Source organism: Aphis gossypii, chromosome 1, assembly GCF_020184175.1.
Source record: "Aphis gossypii isolate Hap1 chromosome 1, ASM2018417v2, whole genome shotgun sequence".
Taxonomy (NCBI): Eukaryota; Metazoa; Arthropoda; class Insecta; order Hemiptera; family Aphididae; genus Aphis; species Aphis gossypii.
Window position 1 is genome coordinate 708,358 of NC_065530.1, and position 21,820 is coordinate 730,177.

Sequence of the window (21,820 nt, forward strand, 5' to 3'; positions counted from 1 at the left end):
GTAGGTATTTCCATTAACTGAATATATATGACCATAACTTTGGTCATAATTTCTTAAAAATATAGTTGGTTATTACACTTTAAAATCAACTTCAGACTTGATGAACAGTAATTTATTAAATAATTATTGGTATACTTATTACTATTATACTGCTAAAAATTACTGAATTTTGTGATTAAATTTATGGTTTACTTTTTACTTACCTATTTATACTACAAATATTTTAAATAATGAGCTAGCTAGATGTTTTATGATTGTTGCCAATATAGATCCTTCTTTTACTGCTAAATTATTTAATTTAATGTTGTTCTATGTATTTATTGTTTACGATTTGTAAATTTTAATTGAAACATGTAAATTTTTTTTCCAAACCATAATAATATACTCATTTATGTCAATACGCCAATAAATATAATTTAATCAACTATCAATTAATTATTGTAGGTACTTCTATAAATGTTTTTCATACCTATTCAATTTTAAAACGATATATGTATAGAGCTATTTGTCATTATGACCGTAGAAACGACAACTATAATATAGTCGATGGTCAAACAAAAATGGAAAAACAGATTTATTCGAGGTCATTTTGGCTAGTATTTGATTAATTGAATCACAGATGACAAGGTAATTCTGTAAATATTGTTTTCGTGAGTCGTGACAAAATTGAAAATTGTGTGTACATTTTTAGGTATATATTTATAGACTTATTTTGAACAAAAATGTGAAAGATCAATAGATTAGTAAATAGTACTGGCCACTGTTTTATTTTTATTTAATGTTATCATTGAATTTAATACATCAATTTTAATTATATTATGGTACTATAGTTATTCAATTTTTATTCATTGTAGTTAATCGATTATAATAATATTACTGCTTCATTAATGCCATCTTATAAATTACCTATTATTACTTATTAGTATACCATAACCTTATTGATAAATATATTTACTTTATATACTTATAATAGTATAATATTATTATACTCAATAGTCAATAGTACCTATTACTTTTAAATTTACTAGTGTTCTTTTTTATCGACCATACGTCAGTGATGAACTTATAGGATTTTATTCTTAGCTGGCATCGGCACAGGTAATGCGAACGTGATAAATTTATCGTAATCCTGGACAGGATCCAAAGCTTCTGTGGTAAGGGTTATTTTTTTATTAACAGTTAAGTGTTTGGCGATTTAGTCTAATAATATTACGTTAGCTAGTTGAATAGAACAAATACATCAGTATAATCGAATTAACTTAAACAAATGTTTAGAATCGAATAAAATAAAAACGATTAATATATTATATCACATTAATTAAGAAAATACAAGTGTTAAAATAAATTCAATAAATTCTTGTTATTTGAGCAAGTACCTTGATGTTCAATAATTATACCATATTGTATTATATATACAGTAATACTTGTATGTATTGATATTAATTACTGAACAATTTAAGTCTACATAAGATAAAAATAAAATTTAGTCTTAAAATAATATTTCCTATTCGAATAAATAGTATTTAATAGTAAATATTTTGTACTATAATTATACATCGTTCATTACTCTGTTTAATTTACAATGATGGACGATGGTGATTTTTAATAACTTTATAAAATAAATAGCAAATACTTACTTATATGTGTATAATACTATAATATATAATATGTCTATTGTACATAAAACGTGAATTTGTTTTAATTTACCAAAGACGGTTAGAATTGGTTTTTAGACTTTCCATTTGTATAGATATTTGCGAGGATATTTGTTTTATTTCTCTTCGGATGAGTTCCTGTTTGTTTTCTAACGTACTGAAAAATAGGTTAAATTTTTTTAGATTTTTTTTCAAACAATGAACAGTAGGTAGTATATTCTGTAGAGTTTTTGTTCAATCGATAGTGTTTGACAATTAATAAACTTCGCTCGTTTTATTAATTTTAACATTGACTTCGAAGATATATTTATTTATTTTTTATATTGATCGATGAAATAATTTTAATTTCGTCTCACATTTTTGAAAACGGCACGCTTCTAACCGTTGCATATAACGTTCGTAATATAATTAATTTAATATTACAGACATCTTGGCTGTATTATTTAAGTTTTTCACACGGTAATCCACTTTTGGCTGCAAAACTCGTTTTTAGGTTTTTTCTTTAAATATTTTATTGAGAGTTATTGTCGCGACGCAGAGGGCAACGATCCGGACAGAGGCTGGAAAATCAACGGCGTAGGCGACACGTGCATCAGAGCACGTACATGTTGGTGCGCGTGTGCCGGGCGCGTTTTTTCGCCGCACGCCCGGCTGACAGCCGCCGCTATGCCGCCCCGACTATTTCAGGCGTAGAAAAACGCCTCCGCCGCCACTGCCGCCGGTCGTGTTATCAACTGTCGACGACGTATAAAACAGTTTCAACAATATTCACAAAACACACTCTCAAAACGTAGCGCCATTATGCGTGGTGCGTGTATAAATCATAATATATTCCCTACGTCTCTTGATAGGGTGCAAGATATTCGTCAAACAGTTAGTTGACGCACAGCTTGTAGGTGTAGCGGTGTCAAGCGGTTAGCTGACAAAAATATGACATTCCTTACCATACTCAGACGATCCGGACACTTCAGGCCATACTTATGCTACCGCCTCACTTTTCCTTCTCACGGGGTAATGTGATTGTTATACGTGTATGGTATACTGTTTTTTGCGGTACCTCCTTATTGTCTTCTCTCCAAAAGTATTATCTTAATATATTCTATACATTATATACAGTGAAAATAAACACCGTGCTGTAGTATTATTGATAATATGGGGATGACGTATCGGTTTTATATTTGGGTTTATTAATGTTTTAATCACGAAATTATCAAATTTAAGTTGACAGTATACGTATTATTATTTATATCTAGTGATAGGTCAAGACGGCTCGCGGTTGAACCAAATCTTGTGGACGTTTTTCAAAAACTGAATAAAATACTGTAATTTGTAAACATACAATTTGATTTGGATTTGGAATTTGAGTTTGATTTGTGACAATTTCCCAAAGAACATTTTTTAATTCTTTTTTCTCTTCTCTCTTAAAAATAAGATCACTGTTAATAAGGTCGTGAGATCTAAATATTTAATAGTATCTCGTGTAGCGTGAAAACTACACTAATTATAGGTGTACACTGTATAGTGTAGGTATATACAAATATAATATAGTACCTATATAATATGTATTATATTATGATTTATCGACGACAACATTGTGCGCGCATATTATAATATTATACATACAATTTATTCACATAAAAATAATATTATCTTCATGTTCGGCGTTTTACTGCGTCGCAACGGTCGGCACTCGGCTTTAAAGATATACATGTACTATATCGTATATACTATATAATATATGTATATAATAGGTAAGGTTACCTTTAAGAGAGGAACCCATTATTATTATTATTTTCCTTTCTATATTGCAGCCATCCCATCCGTCCGGTTTTGTTTAATTATATTTATGGGCAACCCGATATAGGGGGATAGGATAGATTGATAGAGAGTAGAAAAAAATAATAATTTTTTTCATCGATCTGTGTTCCTTTACGTATCATCTGGTCGTCGACGCTCGTGCGCATATTCGCGATTATATAGTAATAAATAATTATTTATTATTGTAATTAGGTAATTATTAATTATTGTTTCGTAGTCTGCCATGAGCTACTTCTATAGTAATTTGCATTGTTTAAGTTCATTATATTCTCTCAATATTCTTACTACGATTCTTACCCTCATTTTTCCTGTATAAATTTTGATTTTGAAATTCTTAAGTAGACCTAAATAACATATTATTTTCAATTTTTCAGATTTTTAACACCATTTAAAAATGTCAGTGTTAATCACTATATAAATTAATTTTTTAAATGGAAACTTACTGTTTTACTGCTTATTGTTTAGCAGATGATTTTTTTTAATTTAGATGTATTTGATATTTAAAGTATAAATCAAAATTTCAACTTCAAAGTTTGATAATAATTCTTAAAAATGGTTTTATAAAAATTTGAAATAATCTAAATAAATGTAATGTTAGATCTGGAATTTATTATACTTAAAAAATGTTTACAAATTATAAATTGTTGAAAGATCAATATAAAATGTTAATAATATGTAATTGGGATCTGGGTAGGTATATAAAAAAAATTGGTTCTCAAATATACTTAAAAATTCCAAAAATTTGAATTTGAAAAGAAAAATTACTAAAGGAAATATTGGGAATGAACATACTATATTCAGTGAATTACCCTGTATATGTCATAGAGAAATAATAGAAATAATACTATTTTATTACATTTATTTACATAAAGTTATACTTTATGTGTATATATCACTTTGATACGAAGTCAAATCTCGATTTATCATCAATAACATTACTGTGCTGTCCACGACCCGCCGCCTTTTGACGTCACATTTTCCAAGAAATTGAAAAAAAATCTTAAAAAATAGTAGTTATATTATTTATCATGTCTGACGTAATTTGTTAGCCAATATAATATGACGTTGCAATAATGCAGTAATTTTATTGGAGCTATATAGTAGATGAACAATTCAATAAATATATATACTTTTAGTCAGGCTGTTACATTTATATTAAGTACCAATATTATATATTACTTATTATTCGTATTTTTTATTTTTTAAATTTAAAATATCATTTAAATTCCTTATTTTATTACAACATGTATTTTGTTTAATTCATTCAAACTGACTAAAATGATTTAATCATTTTTCCGAAAGTTCTGTATTCACAATTATATTAGCTATATCTATATACAGGGTTCCTTGCTCAACATATTATTAATGTTTTATTTTTTATTATTATTTTTTTTACAATTTTACAGTGTTTATTCAATAATTGTATACGTTCGTGTTAGTAGTTTGTATTGAGTTTTTTTTTATGTCAATAATAATTAAAACCGTCATCCTAACGTTCTATATTTTTACGGTATTTTTTCGCGTTTCAGATTGTTTTATTATTTTTACTGTTAGTAAAAAAAAACCAAACAACTTCAGTTCATAAATCTTATTTAATATCCCGTAGTTTTGGAAGTTATTTGATGATTGTACACAACTTAATGAAATATTTTGTTGTGCTTCATATTAAAATTAACGTTTTTCGTCATTTTTATTTCCTTAATGTTATATTTTTTCTTAAACAAGGTTTCAACTCGTATTTATTAAAAATGTATTGGTAAATTTTTTAATTGAATATTATTATAGTTTGGTTTTCTATGATACAAAGTACTAGGTACGATAAATAATAGTTATAATAATATGGATATCATTCTATAGTATATAAAAATACAATAATATTATACTTTTATTCACACTTCGTAAATTAACCGATATATTAATATCGGTTAGGTTCTTATATATATCAATAATTGGTATTAATATTAAGTTTTTATTTAAACGTATTATGTTATTATATTTAAATTGAATAAATAACCGCTTTTATCGACTTCTACTGTAAAATACTAGTAGTTAGCTTAAATAGTAGCTACTTTAGAAAGGTACACAGAATATACTGAAATCAGGGATTGATCTATGATTTATTTACATCATGTAATAAACAATTATTATTATTTTACACATTTTTCATCGTACATAAAATTATTTAATTGCTTTAATAGTCATAGGTATAAAATATTATAGTTATGGTTGCCTCGTATTGTAAATTGTTATATATTTTAATACAAATCAAGTTGAATAGTTCATTCAAGTTAACTGTGTATAGGTAATAGTTTTACATAATATGTTGTATTTAAATGAACTTTAAGTGAAGTTAAAAATAACAATAATCAATGAATTTTATAGTGACTGTTGAATAAATAATTAAAGCCTAATTCAAAAAACGAATTCCATAGATGATATACCTACTATAATAATGTATATTGTATTATACAATAACAATAGATATCTTTTGCAGTAACAATAATAAATATATTTTATAATTAATAATATTTTATGTGAAAATTATGTCGTAGGAAGTTTGATAATTCTTTTTTTTTTTTAATGAAAATTAGTTGCAGCAATTGATATATATGATGATCTATGCGCAATGGCATTTGTCCTCATTACTTGTATAGTTGTGTGTGAAGAAAAATATCGGGTTGATATAAACGCGGAACATAATATAACTCGATAAATACATGACGTGACCTTTTAGTTATTTATAGTAAACTTAAAAACTATTTTTTTTTATTAACTATTATTGGGTATCTACTACCTAGTCATAAAACTGTTTAAGATGAACTTTTTTAAGATAGGTAACCGTACATAAAATAATAACTGTTAAGTTTAAGGAAGACTACATAATTTTGTTGAGATAAAATCACTAATAATTAACTCAATAGGTTTTTAATTTGAATTATCATAAAAAAATTATTTAGCTAATGGCAATTATTTTTATAGTCATATTATATTCTAATTAACCTTTTACTGTAATTGAAGTATAATGATCATGATTAGAATAAATCATTATTGTTATGTACCTACTATGTAGCAATATATAATTGAAATGGTTTGAAAAATTGATAGTTCCTAAAAATACATTCAGTATATAAAAATCTAATTGATACGTATGTTTTACGACCATGTCCAAGAAATGCGTGGACGAAATTAATTTTCTACGTGTTAAGTTATTTTTAACTGTTTAGCTATAGCATGTTCTTGTATATTCCGACCGTTAAATAAAATATGCTAAGTATTCAAAAGTTCCAGTGGCAGTTTCATCATTGTACTTAATACATGTATTCACAGGTGTGGATTAAATAAAGTTGAAAGGTTGCAAATAAATCGCTGCATGTAGGTACAACAGATTCTATAACATTATTATTTATTATTAACTATTATAAATTGTATGATAGTCGTAGCATTTTATAGTTATGAATTCACTCTACTCGATGAAATGTGTGAAAAAAACACTGTCAAATTAGTTGTTTTATTCTTTTAAAACCAATGTGGGTTTGAGTAGGTAATATTAATATTATGATATTTTAGGTTCTCTAAATTTAAAATTTCCAAGTCTCTTTAATTTTAAATTTATGGGGAATGAAAAATAAATTTTAAATTTACGTGTTGTCAGTGGATGTAACTAACTATAGGGTGTTTTGATCTAATAAAATGTTATTAATGTGAAGTTTATCAAAATCGTGTCATTTCAAAAATGATGTTTTGCTACAAAATTCTTGAAGTAAAACTCAACTTTGAAACAATGTAACTTTTTGATGATATAAGTATACAATATTTAATATATCAGCAGTAGTTTGAGTTACGTTTTTGTTGCAGATATTTTATTGATTTTTACTGAACTTAAAGTAAGTTTGTAACACCTAAACGTTCAGAGTATTCTATTTAACTTTTCCGGTTAATTATTATATTAACTTAATGGTTTAAATATCTTCTTCAACGATTTTTAAAAAAGTGTTATTTTATACTTATAAAACACTTATAAATAAAAGAACTACTTGTTTGGTTTTTGATATTTTTATATCAAAATTTTTAGAAATGAGACTGCTCTATATAATGTGAAATCACACAAAGTAACTATACTATTACGATTCGGTGATTTAGAAGAAACCAATAAATATATACCTAAATAATTAAAACATCAGCTAAACTATATAAAAATAGTGTTTTAAAATAAATTATCGTGTAATATTTTATTTTAGAAATCGCAAAAAATTCACCGATAAGTATAATATTGTATAAGCGCAGTCGTGATTAAACAGATCGCCTTGTGACACGCCCCTATATGACGTTATATAACGTGGACAAGTTTGTAAAAAAATCGTAATAGACTACATTATATTATTATATAATATATAATACTTCAATGGCAGGGTTGATGGTTGTGTGTTCAACCCCATCCCGACCACTTTACATTTATTCACCGTATAAAAACGTTAATTTTTTCTTATAGTATATACATACATTAAATTGTTTTATTTTGACCCTCTCCCTCAATTGTTAATATCTATGTACGTTACTGTAATACTGTAATGAGTACCATGTTTTAGTATACACGTACGGTATTATACGACGATCCGCTCGCCGACGACTAATGTGCACATGGGACCAAGAAACTGCCGCCGGATTCTATATATAGAAACGCCACTATGGCGGTGTTGTACGATCGGAGTCAAACGTCCAACCCGTCGCCGTCACCACCGCAGCCGACTGCGATTCGGCACTTCCTCCGTCCTCGGTCGCAGTAGTCTGTTCTGGTCTGTCCCTTACGCGCCTGTGTCCAACAGTCATCCGTCCGATTCCTATTCGATAAATCGCGAAACAACGAGAGATTTTCCTTACCGGTCGTCGTCGGTTTTTATTTTACCGTTTGTCCGTTCGATTGCTCGCTGGTTTTTTTTTTTCGTTCGGCCCATGTAATACCTCGCTGGCGATTCGCTTAATTACATTACGCAATTTGGATTTCATTATATTATTTAAGTGTACATCGTACAGAGAAAGAGTGAGTGAATTAACAGAGAGACGACCAGACCGTCAGCCAGCCAACACGACCGTACCCGTATATATACGCACCGAGGAAACGACACTCCGCCACCGCTGCCTTTTGCGTGTCTAATACATTAATTGACAACGCCCTTAGTTAATCATTTCCTTCCTCTGGAACACGCGACCTTTAACTCGTCTGCCGCTGTTACTACTATTATACACTACTACCTACTCTTCGGTAATTACATCGTGTACATTATATATACATACAATTATATTATATACATTATATTACATGGTATAAACTATAAGCTGTGTATCGTATTTTCGATCAAATAGCTATAATATATTATACTACAAGCAGTGTGCGAATTTATTGACCTGTAATTTTCAGAGAAACAAAAATCGTTTTTACATGTTTTAATAATAATAATAATATGTAGTCTGATGTTTACTAATTTGTCATAGTGATATAACCGCTTTAAATTTTTAATTATACTGCAATTCATCGTTTTAATTAATTTCATATTTTTAATCGGAATATACTATTTACATAAATATCGGCAATACGGAGTCATAACTGTACGTCTGTATGTATTTAAAGCGCAACTGCTCTCAAATTTATAGTGCGGCAAATGAAACGCGGCGATGTGCAGTTATTGTGACGAGATATAATAATACAATACGGTATTTTAATCGATAGAAAAACAGGTGGAAAGTACTTTATATATGTGCACCGGCTATACGCACTGCTCACGGTGCAGTGAAATCGCGAGTGACTTACAGTATAATATATACTATACTATATTACACTATTATATAGTTTCGTATTGATTTGTCATTACCAAAATAGGTGTTTATTTTCTCACGATAAATGATGTCAAAATTGCGTCCCATAGCAACATAATATAACATGTATAATAGATTATAAATTATAATATATTAGATTAATGTACAAGTGTAGTATGTGTATGTCTAATATCAAAAGTAACGTTTAAATATTTTCGTGAAATCACATTTGTAATTATTTGGTGTTTGCTTTTATCTGATATGTATAATATAAATATATAATCAATTACTATTGCACTTTTTATAATACCAAATTATTTATACATAATTTTAAAATGTATCAAATTTAAGCGTAATATAACATGTTTTAGTTTTCATAATCTACTAAACTATTTCCTTAGATTTAATATCCGTATAGTACTCATGTTTTTGGGGATACCCCTATGGTTTTATAATTTTTTGGCACGCGATCGAATACAAACATCTCAACATATGAAAAAATAATGTAGGTACCTATATTAATGTAACTGCGGTACTAGACCCACGTTAACATTTATACTTATCGTGTTATTTTAAACAAATATCTTAAAATATCAACACGTTATTAATAATTCAAACTTTACTCATTCTCGTACTTAAACGATCGAAACATTCGAAAGTCGATAAGATTAAAATGGTTTAATTTAAAAATGTGTAAAAATGAACATAATTATTTCTATAGTTTTATCAAAATGACGTACTCAGTTCGTGAAATAATCCCGACTCGAATCGAAGGTCGTTCCACAAAAAAATATTACCTACAATATTATTTACAGTTACCTTGTGACTGTTTTGATACGCTGCAGTATCATGAACATATAGTGACTTTACTATATATTATTATAGTCTAACCGGAATTTCTAATACTTTTTCAGGTGCGGTATCATAACCGACGTACGACTGCATGTATATAAGCCGTCATCATGACGGAGCGCTGTTATCGCCACTGAGGCCATCGTCGTCAACGCCGCTGTAGCAGTGTCGTGTCCCACACGCCGACGGTCGCGCCGACCGCCGAAAAATCGCATGACCTTTCACGTCGTCGGTTGAACGGTACACGGCCGGGTTCGGCGAGCGATGACCACGACAGCAAACCATCGGGCCACCGCAGGAGGTAACATGGCTCCCGAACCGGAAGAAGATATCGCGGCCATCGCCAAACAGATATCAGACCACGCGGAGGCAATATACCAGACGTGGAAAGCCCGAGGCCTAGCGCCCAACGAGATACTGACGTGCCACCGCGATTCGTCGGCCGCAGCCGATAAGTTCGGCTCGGTGCTGACTCCGCAACCCAAATCGCCGGCGGACGTTACGGCTTCGGTTCATCACAATCGAGGTGCGCCGTTGATGACCGACTCGAATAGCACGAACAACTTGGAACGGCTGGTGAACAAGTTCGTAGTAGAGGATAAGGCTCGGCTGCAGGCGGCCCGGCAATCACGTTCGCTGTCGCCCAAGCCGTTCGCCTCGTCCATTCAGTACGCGCTGCAAAAGTTCGAACAGAAGGCCTCCTCGTCCAATGGCCCCGTCCCCGATCACCTGCAGTCACAACAACAGCAATTGCAGCAGCATTCTGCCGCCAGCAAGCAGAACTTTGGCGGGGGCGGTGCCGCTAAGAGGTACTGCAGCAAGCCGTCACCGGTACGGAACTATGTGGCGTCACCGACCGCAGACGAAAATAAGGGAGTAGACGGTCCCGCGTGGCCGTTTCGGAACGGTGGCAAACCGGCGGTGGCCCAGTCGCAGCAAAACAATTGTGACTTTATGGACGAGGTGGCCAAAGAGGAACAGCGGCTGATCGACGCGCTCAAGAATGGGTCGGTGGTGGAGAACAGGAAGACCGAAAAGCCGGCCGTGCCCAGCAAGGAAGGCGTTTTGTTGAGGACGGCCGCTGGTGGTTACGATGCGTCGGCGACCGGCCACCGTTCTAAGCCAGAGTTCCTCATCGGGCTATCCGCGCTCAGCTCTTCTCGGCGGAACCAGCACGCTCACCGGCAACAGGAACAGGTGCCGCACCCCGAGCTCACCGACCATCAGCGGGCCAACATTCGATCCAATCACCACCAGTCGAACCCAGTTCGGCCGTTTTTGACGCGCGGTTCGGTTGCCGAGCGTGTACTCATATTCGAAAAGTGTCCGACCGAACTGATGAAAAATTCGTCCGTCTGCAATTCTTCATCGGCTCATTCGTCGTGGAAGAACATCGGTTCGGATGTGCACAGCAAAATTCAAGTAAGTTTATTGTCAAATGAATCATAAAAATGTTTGATCACTACTCAAAAAAAAAAAAAAAAAAATACACGTTATATTATAATATGTATTATGTATATTATATAATTGAATATTTCCTGAACGTGGTTGTATTTTAAATATTCGGATTTTCGAAAACTATTATCTACACACGCAACTAGGTCTAGGGAGGTGGCAAATTGAACTTTCTAATCAAACAATCAATAGATAGTTTTGTTCATCTAGATTATAGAAATAAATTTCTTATTTTACTTATTGTACTTTATTATACTATTGAATTTGGTATTCAATTATTTACTTGTATTTCGGTTGAAGTATAAAAAGAATGCCTTAAGATAACGCTATACCCGAATTTGCTGTCACCTTCTTACAAGTATATAACATAGCAAATGTGTATAATATGCTCAGTAGTTCAAATTTATAGCTTCGTTAGCTTTAATATATAAGAGTAAATCAACCTATTATTATGAAACTTAATGGTAATAAATTTATTTGTGTTCGTATGAATGTTTTTTTACGATAATATATTTTATATGTGCAGTGAAAAATTGAATGATAATGTAAAAAATACATACGAACACAGATAAAGTTCTTGCCATAAAGTTTTATAATTGGTCGATTTGCTCTAATATCAAAGCTAACGAAGCTACTCGTAAACGCAAGCTACTGGGCTTAGTACTTTAGTATAGTATAATATTTAATAGGTATATATATTATACACACCTTGTACTACGGGGACAACAAACGCGGATGTATTAGCCCTCTTCATAACTAATTTCTACGCATTAAATTCGAAAATTTATTATATATATATATTAATTGTGTAGTTTAATTAAATTTTTTTATTTTCAAAACTTTAATTTTTGAGATGTAAAAAAAATTGGATTTATTACCATGAAAATAGCTTGAATATATCAATGTTCGAGTTTTGGTTCTCAGATCGTGTGGGTTTGATGTTATCGACGATGGCGTAGAATGATAAAAAGTTCGTCTGAGGTACACCATAACGGTGTGATTTGCTTCGTAAGCGAACTTTATGCACGAGTGTTAGGGTACTATAGGTACCGCTTGGCTTGTCATTATTATATTTGTTACCACGGCGTGCGGCTCGGCTGCAGTCGTACGAATACATGCCGTAGAACCGATTTATTTATAGACGTGTATCAAATAAGTTATTCTATATTGGGTGGTGCCGATGATGAGGTGACTTTAGAGCATGAACAACCTTATTCTGTATTCATAATTATTCCGTCAAGCTTTACCGAAAACGCGTATATTAAAGACACATGTATACAGTGGGGTACCTACTCAGTCCGTGCGCTTTTGATGGTGTGGGGGGAACACACTCTGTTGAAGTAATCTATTTACATTCTACATAATAGTATAGTATGAAGTATAATAACCATATATATGATATTGATAACATATTTTTAGGTAGGTATATTTAAAGCAAATTATATTAAATACATTTTTTGTATAAATTTGGCTTATAGGAAATATTACAACACCCAAAACACCACTCTAACTATGCCACACCCTATTTATGCAGTGTTTAAAACGATGTATTTATTATTATTGTTCACGAATGTGCTTTTCCTTCTACTGCAGTCATATACGCAGCAAAGCGTATAAAATGACATCACAGTGTCATGCACATAATATTATTATAAAAGCATTACTAGTTGATCTTGCACGACATTGTTCGTACCCAACTATTACTATTTTATTTTCTGTAGCCATTGAAAATTATTTATAAACAAACAAATATTTGTTTTTTTTGTGCTAAAAAATCCTCGTATGAATTTCTCTTTAAAACTCAAAATTCGAGGTGCACATTCTTGGATACTAGATTACCTATGTGTATCAAATTTCAGAACCATTAATGCAAAGTGACTCGACTGTAGATCGCTTAATAGAGATAGATAAGATAGATTTTACTAACCTATTGGGTATATAATGTAAGTAAACTTCGATTATAGTCGCTACTGAGAGTATGTTATGTATTACGAGACTAACTCGTCGTGTTATTATTATGCACCTATTTTGTATCGCAATAGGTAAACGGATAATGGACGCGTCGTCAGATTCTGTCGTAGTAGAGTTAATAAGTGGGTTTTTATTTTTTATCACAGTATAACAGAGCGAGCGCTCGAGCTACAGATGTCAGCGGTGAACGAGCGGCGACGGAGGGAGAATGTTGCAAGGCAGGTTTTTTATATTTTACTATTTCATTTTACAAAGTCACAAAGTGAATGTGTTTCACAGTCGCTGGGTCAACATGTGTTCGACTTAATAATAGTAATAATACATCGTCATAATAATAATAATAATATAATAACGAAGCCGCCGCAGTCAGACGCGTCAACGCGTCGCGCGATAACCGCTGCAGAACCGGAGTGGTGCGGCCTTCGTCGCGTACAATAATAATAATAGTTATGATAATAATGATGCGAGTTTTGCGAGTGGAAAAAAGTCGTCCGGTCAGATGTTCGCGTACGGCTTTTGTGTCGCGACCTCCGCTCAACGTGGTCTCGCCGTCGCTCTGAACTGCAGTAATACACACATAATATAATAATATTATATATTACGGCGTTATCGCCATCGACATCGGTTTACCGCGTTTTTATTAATTTGTTTTAATTCGCCATTTCGGTTGTTGTTTTTCTCTCTTAATTGTTAACTGAGGTCGTTTCGTATCCCAATTATACATCGCGGCGGCGGTGCCGTTTCACGCGTGGGCTCGCCATTCCGCGCAGTCCGCCGCAATCGACCGACAACGGCGACGACGATATAATAAACACTTGTTTGTGCGATATCGTCGTCGTCGTGTGTACGTCTCAACGCGCCTGTCCGTGTGACTTACGTCGCTCAAACGCTCCTCCCGTCCGCGTAATTTACACCTCAAACACGTATCCTCCCCACCGTCTTCGCGACACTTGCCGCGCGACATTTGCAGTATGCACCGGACGTGCATCCGCCGCCGCGGTGTGAGATATGACTTCGGTACATTATGGTGACGAGCGTGCGGTCTTGGTGCTACGCCTGTCAGGTGCTAGTGTTGCAAAGGCACGACAGTGGCGTCGAGGATGATCCTGTCCACGAGCCCAGGTTTCCGTACAAACCTTGGAAACAGCGGTTACCCAGGTCTTACAACAAGGTTGGTAATACCGTGGACATGTATTTCGGGTACATATATCACGCAGTATATATATATAAGTCTGACATGCGTGTAAAATCGAATTTCGTTAGTTTGCTCGATCGCTCGCAGTATAATTTTCTTACAACTCGTACATGGGACTCGGGCAGTAGTGACTATTGATAATAATATATACTATATAATAGTATAATAGAGCGCCGACGAATCGTTTATACGATGGTTCGTTAGGTTTTTTTTCTTATATTCAATTCTCCGTGTCTCCCTCCTTGGCCCCTTTACATTTTGTAGTTGTCGTAAAATCCGGCCGAAACGTTGAGGCCTTATGTGTTTTGCGCATATTATTATATATACTTGCATAACGGCACAGCTGTTAAACGGCGGTCATGTCCGTTATACAGAATGATGCATGATCCTGTCTTTGTCCTCGTACATATCCGCCGGCCCGCCCGCCTACTATATGGATAATAAAAAAATATATGTATATAATAGGTGTACAATCATATGACCGCCTTCACGTTTGTAACTATTTTATATACGATTTATATCTTACATATATCATCAAACATTATGTTTAAACGCTGAATGGAAATTAATATAGCTTGATTTTTGGCTATTTTCGGCTTTTTGGCAACTGTTTGATTTTGGCTTACCTGTATACTTATATTAGACATTGTTTGAAAACGGACGCGATTGTGGAGCTAATATTTCGTTTAGAGTTAGTGGACAAACCGAAAAAGTTATCAATGACGGCGACTAATACGGACTGCATAATATAATAATTTAAATTAGGTATCGTACAAAATTTGTATGTTTTGAGGAGACGAGAAACCATTTATCCTTTCATATATGCATATTAGGTAGATTGTATAAAATTACAATAGCAATCTAATCCGATCATCCTGAATGTGTAATATATTATAAATTATTATAGTTTAACTAACTACGGCGGCATGGTTTGTTTTGCCTGAAAAAAGGGCGCGGACGTATTACGAATAGGCACAAACGATTAAGATTTCATGGTCATCGCTATATTACAACGGCTACCTTCATTACGATTACGTACCTACCTATTTGATGCATACATAATACAGCTACATAACAATACGTAAACTGCAGCTGCAGCTGTTCACGTCTTTTTCAAATTAAAAGAAATCCCCAGACGCTTTTGCACCGAATGTGATGCATACCAATACTTGTGTACGGGGGGAAGTGATTTTATTTTTCAAAATCCGTTCGCTCGACTGGGAAAAACATGTAATGTATAATACAATAATTATTATTGTCGTTCGAATCGTCATTGTGTATAATATTATCATGCACAATACGCGTGTCGCGCACATATTATACAGGTATCTACTTTTGGTTTATATTGCTATATCTTATTATTACAATTGTGTTTTTATAATATTATTGCATTGTAATATGCGTTCGTCAAATGTTATTTACGGGTCTAACTAATTCGAATCAAGATCAAGAAATATGTATATTTCAATGTTATTTTTGCTACTATTTCGATATCGTGTAAAAATTGAGTTTTTTGTCTAAACATAGGCATGTGTTTTTTCGTCTAAATGCCACGTTACAATATGTGTTAAATTTTATTACCATAATATTTAAAATACGTTTCCACGCGTGCGTCCATACCTATGTTATTGAGTAATCTGTGGATTATGTAAAACTAAAACACGCTACGTCTTTAGGTCACGTATAAGTCTGTTTTTTAAGTAATTGATAATGGACCCCCACCAACTTCTTTACCGATATACGCATGTATTTCAAACGCACGATACCCGGTTTAAGATGCATATAAATAAATCTGTACATTTTATACAATGTGTGTATTATTATGTACATATTAATTATTATTATGAATTCAACACGCGCAGGACGAACTCTTCGTGTGTTATAATAATATAATCAACATATTATGAACGCAGTAACGTCGTGAGTTTATTTTTCGGTGGCAATGTATTCTCCTTAATAATTTTTATAATCGGAGGTCGTGAGTTGTTATCTTGGTTGAGATGTATAATATTATTATGTAAACAACTTTTAATTTAGATACCTATATAATATGTATTATTACGACAATACGACGACGCGGTATTGTTCCAATTCGTGTATTGTAAAAAAATAATATATATTTAACTCTGTAATTACTTAAACATTTTTTTAAAAATGAATGTGCTTACAAAGTATTTTAATACTCAGTTGTGGACTTGCCTGGACAGTAATGTGGAAATCGTCACCTAGGCAGATACAAATAGGGGCCATTTACATATATTAGGCTCGATATTTTTTATATTTAGTAATAATAGGTACTTGTTAATTGGGCCTATTGTGTCAGTTTCCTGGAACTGATTTATAGTCTCAGTTGGCCACTACTTGTAACAACATAAACCTTGCAATGGGGGGGGGGGGGAGGAGAGAAAGGGCATATTTCTTCAAACCGTTTTACCAGAAGAAATTGTGTTAACAATCGATCTATCGTTTCAGAACTACTCAAAGGAAACCAATCAGAAACCTGGAGCGCCTCCACCACACACTACATTACAAAGACATACAAAGGCCAACCGTAATGTATTCATTCCTAGGTATGAACATTTATTTGCGTGTTGTAATAATCAACGATGTTATAATATAAAATACGTATTGAATTCGACTTTTTGTTTTAGATTCTACTATCCATTTGGAAAGCCCGAAAGTCAACAGCAGTGGGATACGATCGTCAAAACAATCACAGATTTCTTTATGTCGTTGCCGAATTCGCAAGCTTCGAAACACCATTTCGGCCAAATCGCTAAAGTAAGCCATATTGTCTAATCATAATAATTTTTAAACGATATTTTAATATTTTCATCATGTGCATATTACAGTTGTGTAATTGCCCGCTTTATTGGAAACAACCTTTGTTCTTTGCCTGTGGCGGGGACTTGTCCAGTACCATAGATGTAAATACCTTCCTTAGTTATTGGAAAGAGTAAGTTCACCATTGTCATTATTATTTTTATTATTCATCACTTATAATAATAAAAACAATACTCAATCGATTTTTTTTATATTATGTACCTACATAGCGTGTGGTCTTCTTGTCACGACTTGCCATCGATATTCATACGCATATTGGCAAGAAACTCGAAAAAACAAACATTATCACCTGAAAACTTCATCTTATTAGTCCAAGATGTGGTCGATTCGCATCCCGGTTTAACATTCCTGAAAACTGCACCAGAGTTCCATTCTAGATATGTGCACACGGTAATAATAACATTATGAAACTAATTTATTTTATACTTAAACAAATCAATCTAGAAAAAAGTTACTTTTTATTTGTAATTAAATTTTAAATAGAGATGTACGTAATATATGGATAAAAATAAACTCGATAAAAAATTATTTAAAAAATGCCTGAAATAACTAAGAAATATTTAAGAGGACGCAAAACATGCATATGTTATCTCCGTCTTACGTACTGTATGGAAAATTTGTGTGTGTTGAAATCGATTGTTTGTTGTTAGTTTTAATATCACTCATATCAGAGTGAATTGACCTGTTATCAAAGTTAAAAGTAAAAATATTATCTGCAGTGCTTATGTGTACATTTGTTTCGATATTTTAATTTTTAAGCGATATAAAATATAACAATTATTACAAACTTAAAATGCACATATCTAGCTTAAGAAATTAAAATATCGAAAGAAAATGTTATTTTAAACATAATGTTCTTACTTCTTATCTTTAACTTTGATTATAGGTCAATTCACTCTTATATTAATATTAACAACATGCAATTGATTCTGATGATCAACAATTTGGTGTGTCATTGGCCATTGCCATAAGTTTATAACATATTATGTAAAGATAGTGTCCTTTTTAGAACAAACATAATAAAATAAAAAAACTAACTAATTATAATATAATAAATTTTATTTTATTTAATTTTTTACATACAATTAAATGTAAAATTATTTTTAATACAATAAATAGATAGTAAAAGAAAGATGATAGTACCTAGTACAATACAGTAAGATAATACTAGAACAGCTAGTCACAACATGGTGATTTACCACAATGTTAAAATATACCTAACTATAGTTATAATATTAATATTTTTAAATATATTTATATGTTAATTGAAATTTTTACTTTTTTAAAAGTATTTAATTACAAATATGACAAATTCCTATTAAAAAATTACTGAAGTATAATTTCTCAAGGATAAAATAATTAAAATATGTATTACACATTTACACACAGACTAAAACTAAACATTTTTGTAAATTTTAAATTTCAGGTAATATCGAGGATATTCTACAGTGTTAACACATCATGGAGTGGTGAACTTAGCCTAGCAGAAATCAGACGATCAGATCTAATTCGAATCATTGACCTATTAGAAAAAGAAGAAGACATCAATCAAGTGACAGCTTACTTCAGTTATGAACATTTCTATGTCATTTACTGTAAGTTCTGGGAACTGGATCGTGACCATGATTTATTCATCAGCAAAACTGATTTAGCCAGACACAGCGATCATGGTTAGTTTTATATGCATAGTCATTTAATGGGTAGTATTATAAATTATTTTATCTGCAGTAATGATGCATGTATTTTTTATAGCTTTGTCCACAAGAATAATTGACAGAATATTTTCGGGAACTGTTACTAAGAAAAAGCAAAAGAATTCTAATAACAATTATATGGAAGAAAAAATGAGTTATACAGAATTTGTTTGGTTCCTAATGGCTGAAGAAGATAAACGACATCCTAGAGCTGTTGAATATTGGTTTAGGTAAGATTTTCCAAAATAAATGTTTAATACCATATAATATGTTATTTTAAAATGTATATAACTACATTAGATGCATGGATATTGATGGTGATGGTTATTTGTCAATGTATGAGCTTGAATATTTCTATGACGAGCAATTGCAAAGAATGGAAAGCATAGGAATTGAATGTCTACCATTTGAAGATTGTTTGTGTCAGGTATAAAATTAAAATACATGTTATAAACATCTCTTTTAAATTAAATTATTATAAATTAATGTAGATGCTTGATATGGTTAAACCAAAATGTAATGGCAAAATATCATTGGCTGATCTCAAATCTTGCAAAATGACTCCGATATTTTTTGACACATTCTTTAACCTCGAAAAATATCTAGATCATGAACAACGTGATCCATTTGCATCACAGAGGGATAATGAAAATGAAGTAAGTAAAAAATAATTTAATATATTTGTAAGCTATTATTTGCTGTGTATTTATATGATAATGTCAATTTCAAGCATAACGAAAATGGAAATAAATATTATAAGGTCAGTTGTCTTAATTTTTATAGTTTGTTTAAACCATCGGAGTGTATCTTTTATTTTTATTATGTATATTTTTTTTTTTGTTTATTGCACAATATGTTCATACATTTTTCTATTGTTTCAGGCATCAGACTGGGATAAATATGCTGCTGAAGAATATGAAATGTTAGTAGCTGAAGAAGGTGGAAATGATGCACCAGAGGAAATGTAAGTATTTCATATTTTTTAAATTAATATGACTAATGGATTCTTTACAAAAGTCTTGACATTTTTTTCAATTTTCCATCACCACCTAAATTTTATAAATATAAAAAAAAATTGGTGGTAATATTATTACAGAATAACAGATGAAGACATTTGAAAGGAGAAATATATATAATAGTGGTAAGTGTCTGTGGTCTGTTGTGCCGTCCTCCACCGTTGATTAGCACAATCCTATAATTTTGTAACACACCCTTAAACTAGATCATTCCTTACAATTGTTTTATTATTTTTTATAACCACTGTAGCTCTAATCACCTCACTGTAATAACACTATTCTAAACTATTGTGTTTTATTCTTTTGTATCATAGTTATTAATAAATTATAGTTAGGTATAAAAGTATTAATACCATTTTTCTTTTTTTTAGAAATGGAACTGATATTGAAGATATTCTGTCACCTAATTTGGATGATGTATTGAAATCATGTACGTTTAATAAAATATCCAATCAGCCAAGAGTTCTGGTCACTGATTTTTCTTCATCGTCTACTATGTATGACGACAATGATTCATCTGATTATGCAGGCGATAGTGATGATGATATTTAATTTATATACACAATAATAATATATAATAATAAGTTATAAATAATAATAATAATAATAATAATAATAATAATTGTAGTAATAATTATAGTAACACATCCATGTTATTTCTTTGTGACAATGGGAATTGCTGACATTATTATACCAAAGAATATAGTTGCTCATATTGTCCTCTTGTTCCCATGTTTTTCTTCTGTTGTTTACTTAAACTTTTAAATTCATTATTTTTGACAAAATGTTACATAACATTAATTTATGCGCTTGTTTTTGTTAATAGGCTATTGCCTGAGTATGGTCATTATTATTTTGTTTTATTTATGAAAGATTATTCGTTGTTGTTTTCAAAAATGTATAAAGCATTATAGAAGGTGTTTAAAAATGCACCATATACCAGATTTTATATTTATCATTATTATTATTTTTTTGTATGAAATTTATAAATTGTAAATAATTAATTCAATTTTTAACTAGTTAAATTAATTTTAAAATTAAGTAGTATATTTATAATATTGTAAATATGATTTAAAAAAAAATAAAAAACCAAAATATCTGTTAAAAATGTTATACGAATCGTATTGAAATAGTATTAAGAATTGTGTCCGTTCTGTTAAAAATAAACAAATTATTAACATAGTCTAGTCGTAAATAGAATGTTATTATAGTATGTACTAATAATAATGACATTATTTATTAATTACATATTTTTAAAAACAAAATCATATGAAATAATAAAATCTAATTTTCCCTTTCTTTATTACGTGTATTTTTATTATAGTTAAAAAACCTAATCTATCATCATTCTTGTACTTCTATATTTTAATCAAGACTATTAACTATTAAATATGTTGTATATTAAATTTGTTGTACTTTGATACAATTCATCTCAAGTCATATTTTATTTGTATTTTTTATCTTCTAATCAATTAAAATTGATTTTATTCAATAATTTAAAAAAAAAAA

General features: G+C 31.3%; 1 protein-coding gene across 6 annotated transcripts in view; it reads left to right on the plus strand.

Moving 5' to 3' along the window:
- Nucleotides 1-21,614, plus strand: part of LOC114120871 (serine/threonine-protein phosphatase 2A regulatory subunit B'' subunit alpha) — a 36,840-nt gene extending 15,226 nt beyond the window's left edge. For 2 of the 6 annotated variants that reach the window (XM_027982943.2, XM_027982945.2), the window contains exons 2-13: nt 10,199-11,558; nt 17,230-17,327; nt 17,409-17,538; nt 17,610-17,713; nt 17,811-17,991; nt 19,028-19,271; nt 19,354-19,525; nt 19,596-19,722; nt 19,787-19,951; nt 20,026-20,055; nt 20,177-20,259; nt 20,683-21,614. In XM_027982943.2, coding sequence (XP_027838744.2) covers nt 10,401-11,558; nt 17,230-17,327; nt 17,409-17,538; nt 17,610-17,713; nt 17,811-17,991; nt 19,028-19,271; nt 19,354-19,525; nt 19,596-19,722; nt 19,787-19,951; nt 20,026-20,055; nt 20,177-20,259; nt 20,683-20,863 — 2,673 coding nt within the window. In that variant the 5' untranslated portion in view covers nt 10,199-10,400 and the 3' untranslated portion in view covers nt 20,864-21,614. Of the gene's footprint in view, nt 1-8,159; nt 8,734-10,198; nt 11,559-17,229; nt 17,328-17,408; nt 17,539-17,609; nt 17,714-17,810; nt 17,992-19,027; nt 19,272-19,353; nt 19,526-19,595; nt 19,723-19,786; nt 19,952-20,025; nt 20,056-20,176; nt 20,260-20,391; nt 20,437-20,682 lie in introns of those variants that run through there. The other 4 variants (XM_027982948.2, XM_027982944.2, XM_027982949.2 and 1 more) reach the window with 4 other exon arrangements.
- The last annotated feature ends 206 nt before the right edge of the window (nt 21,615-21,820 follow it).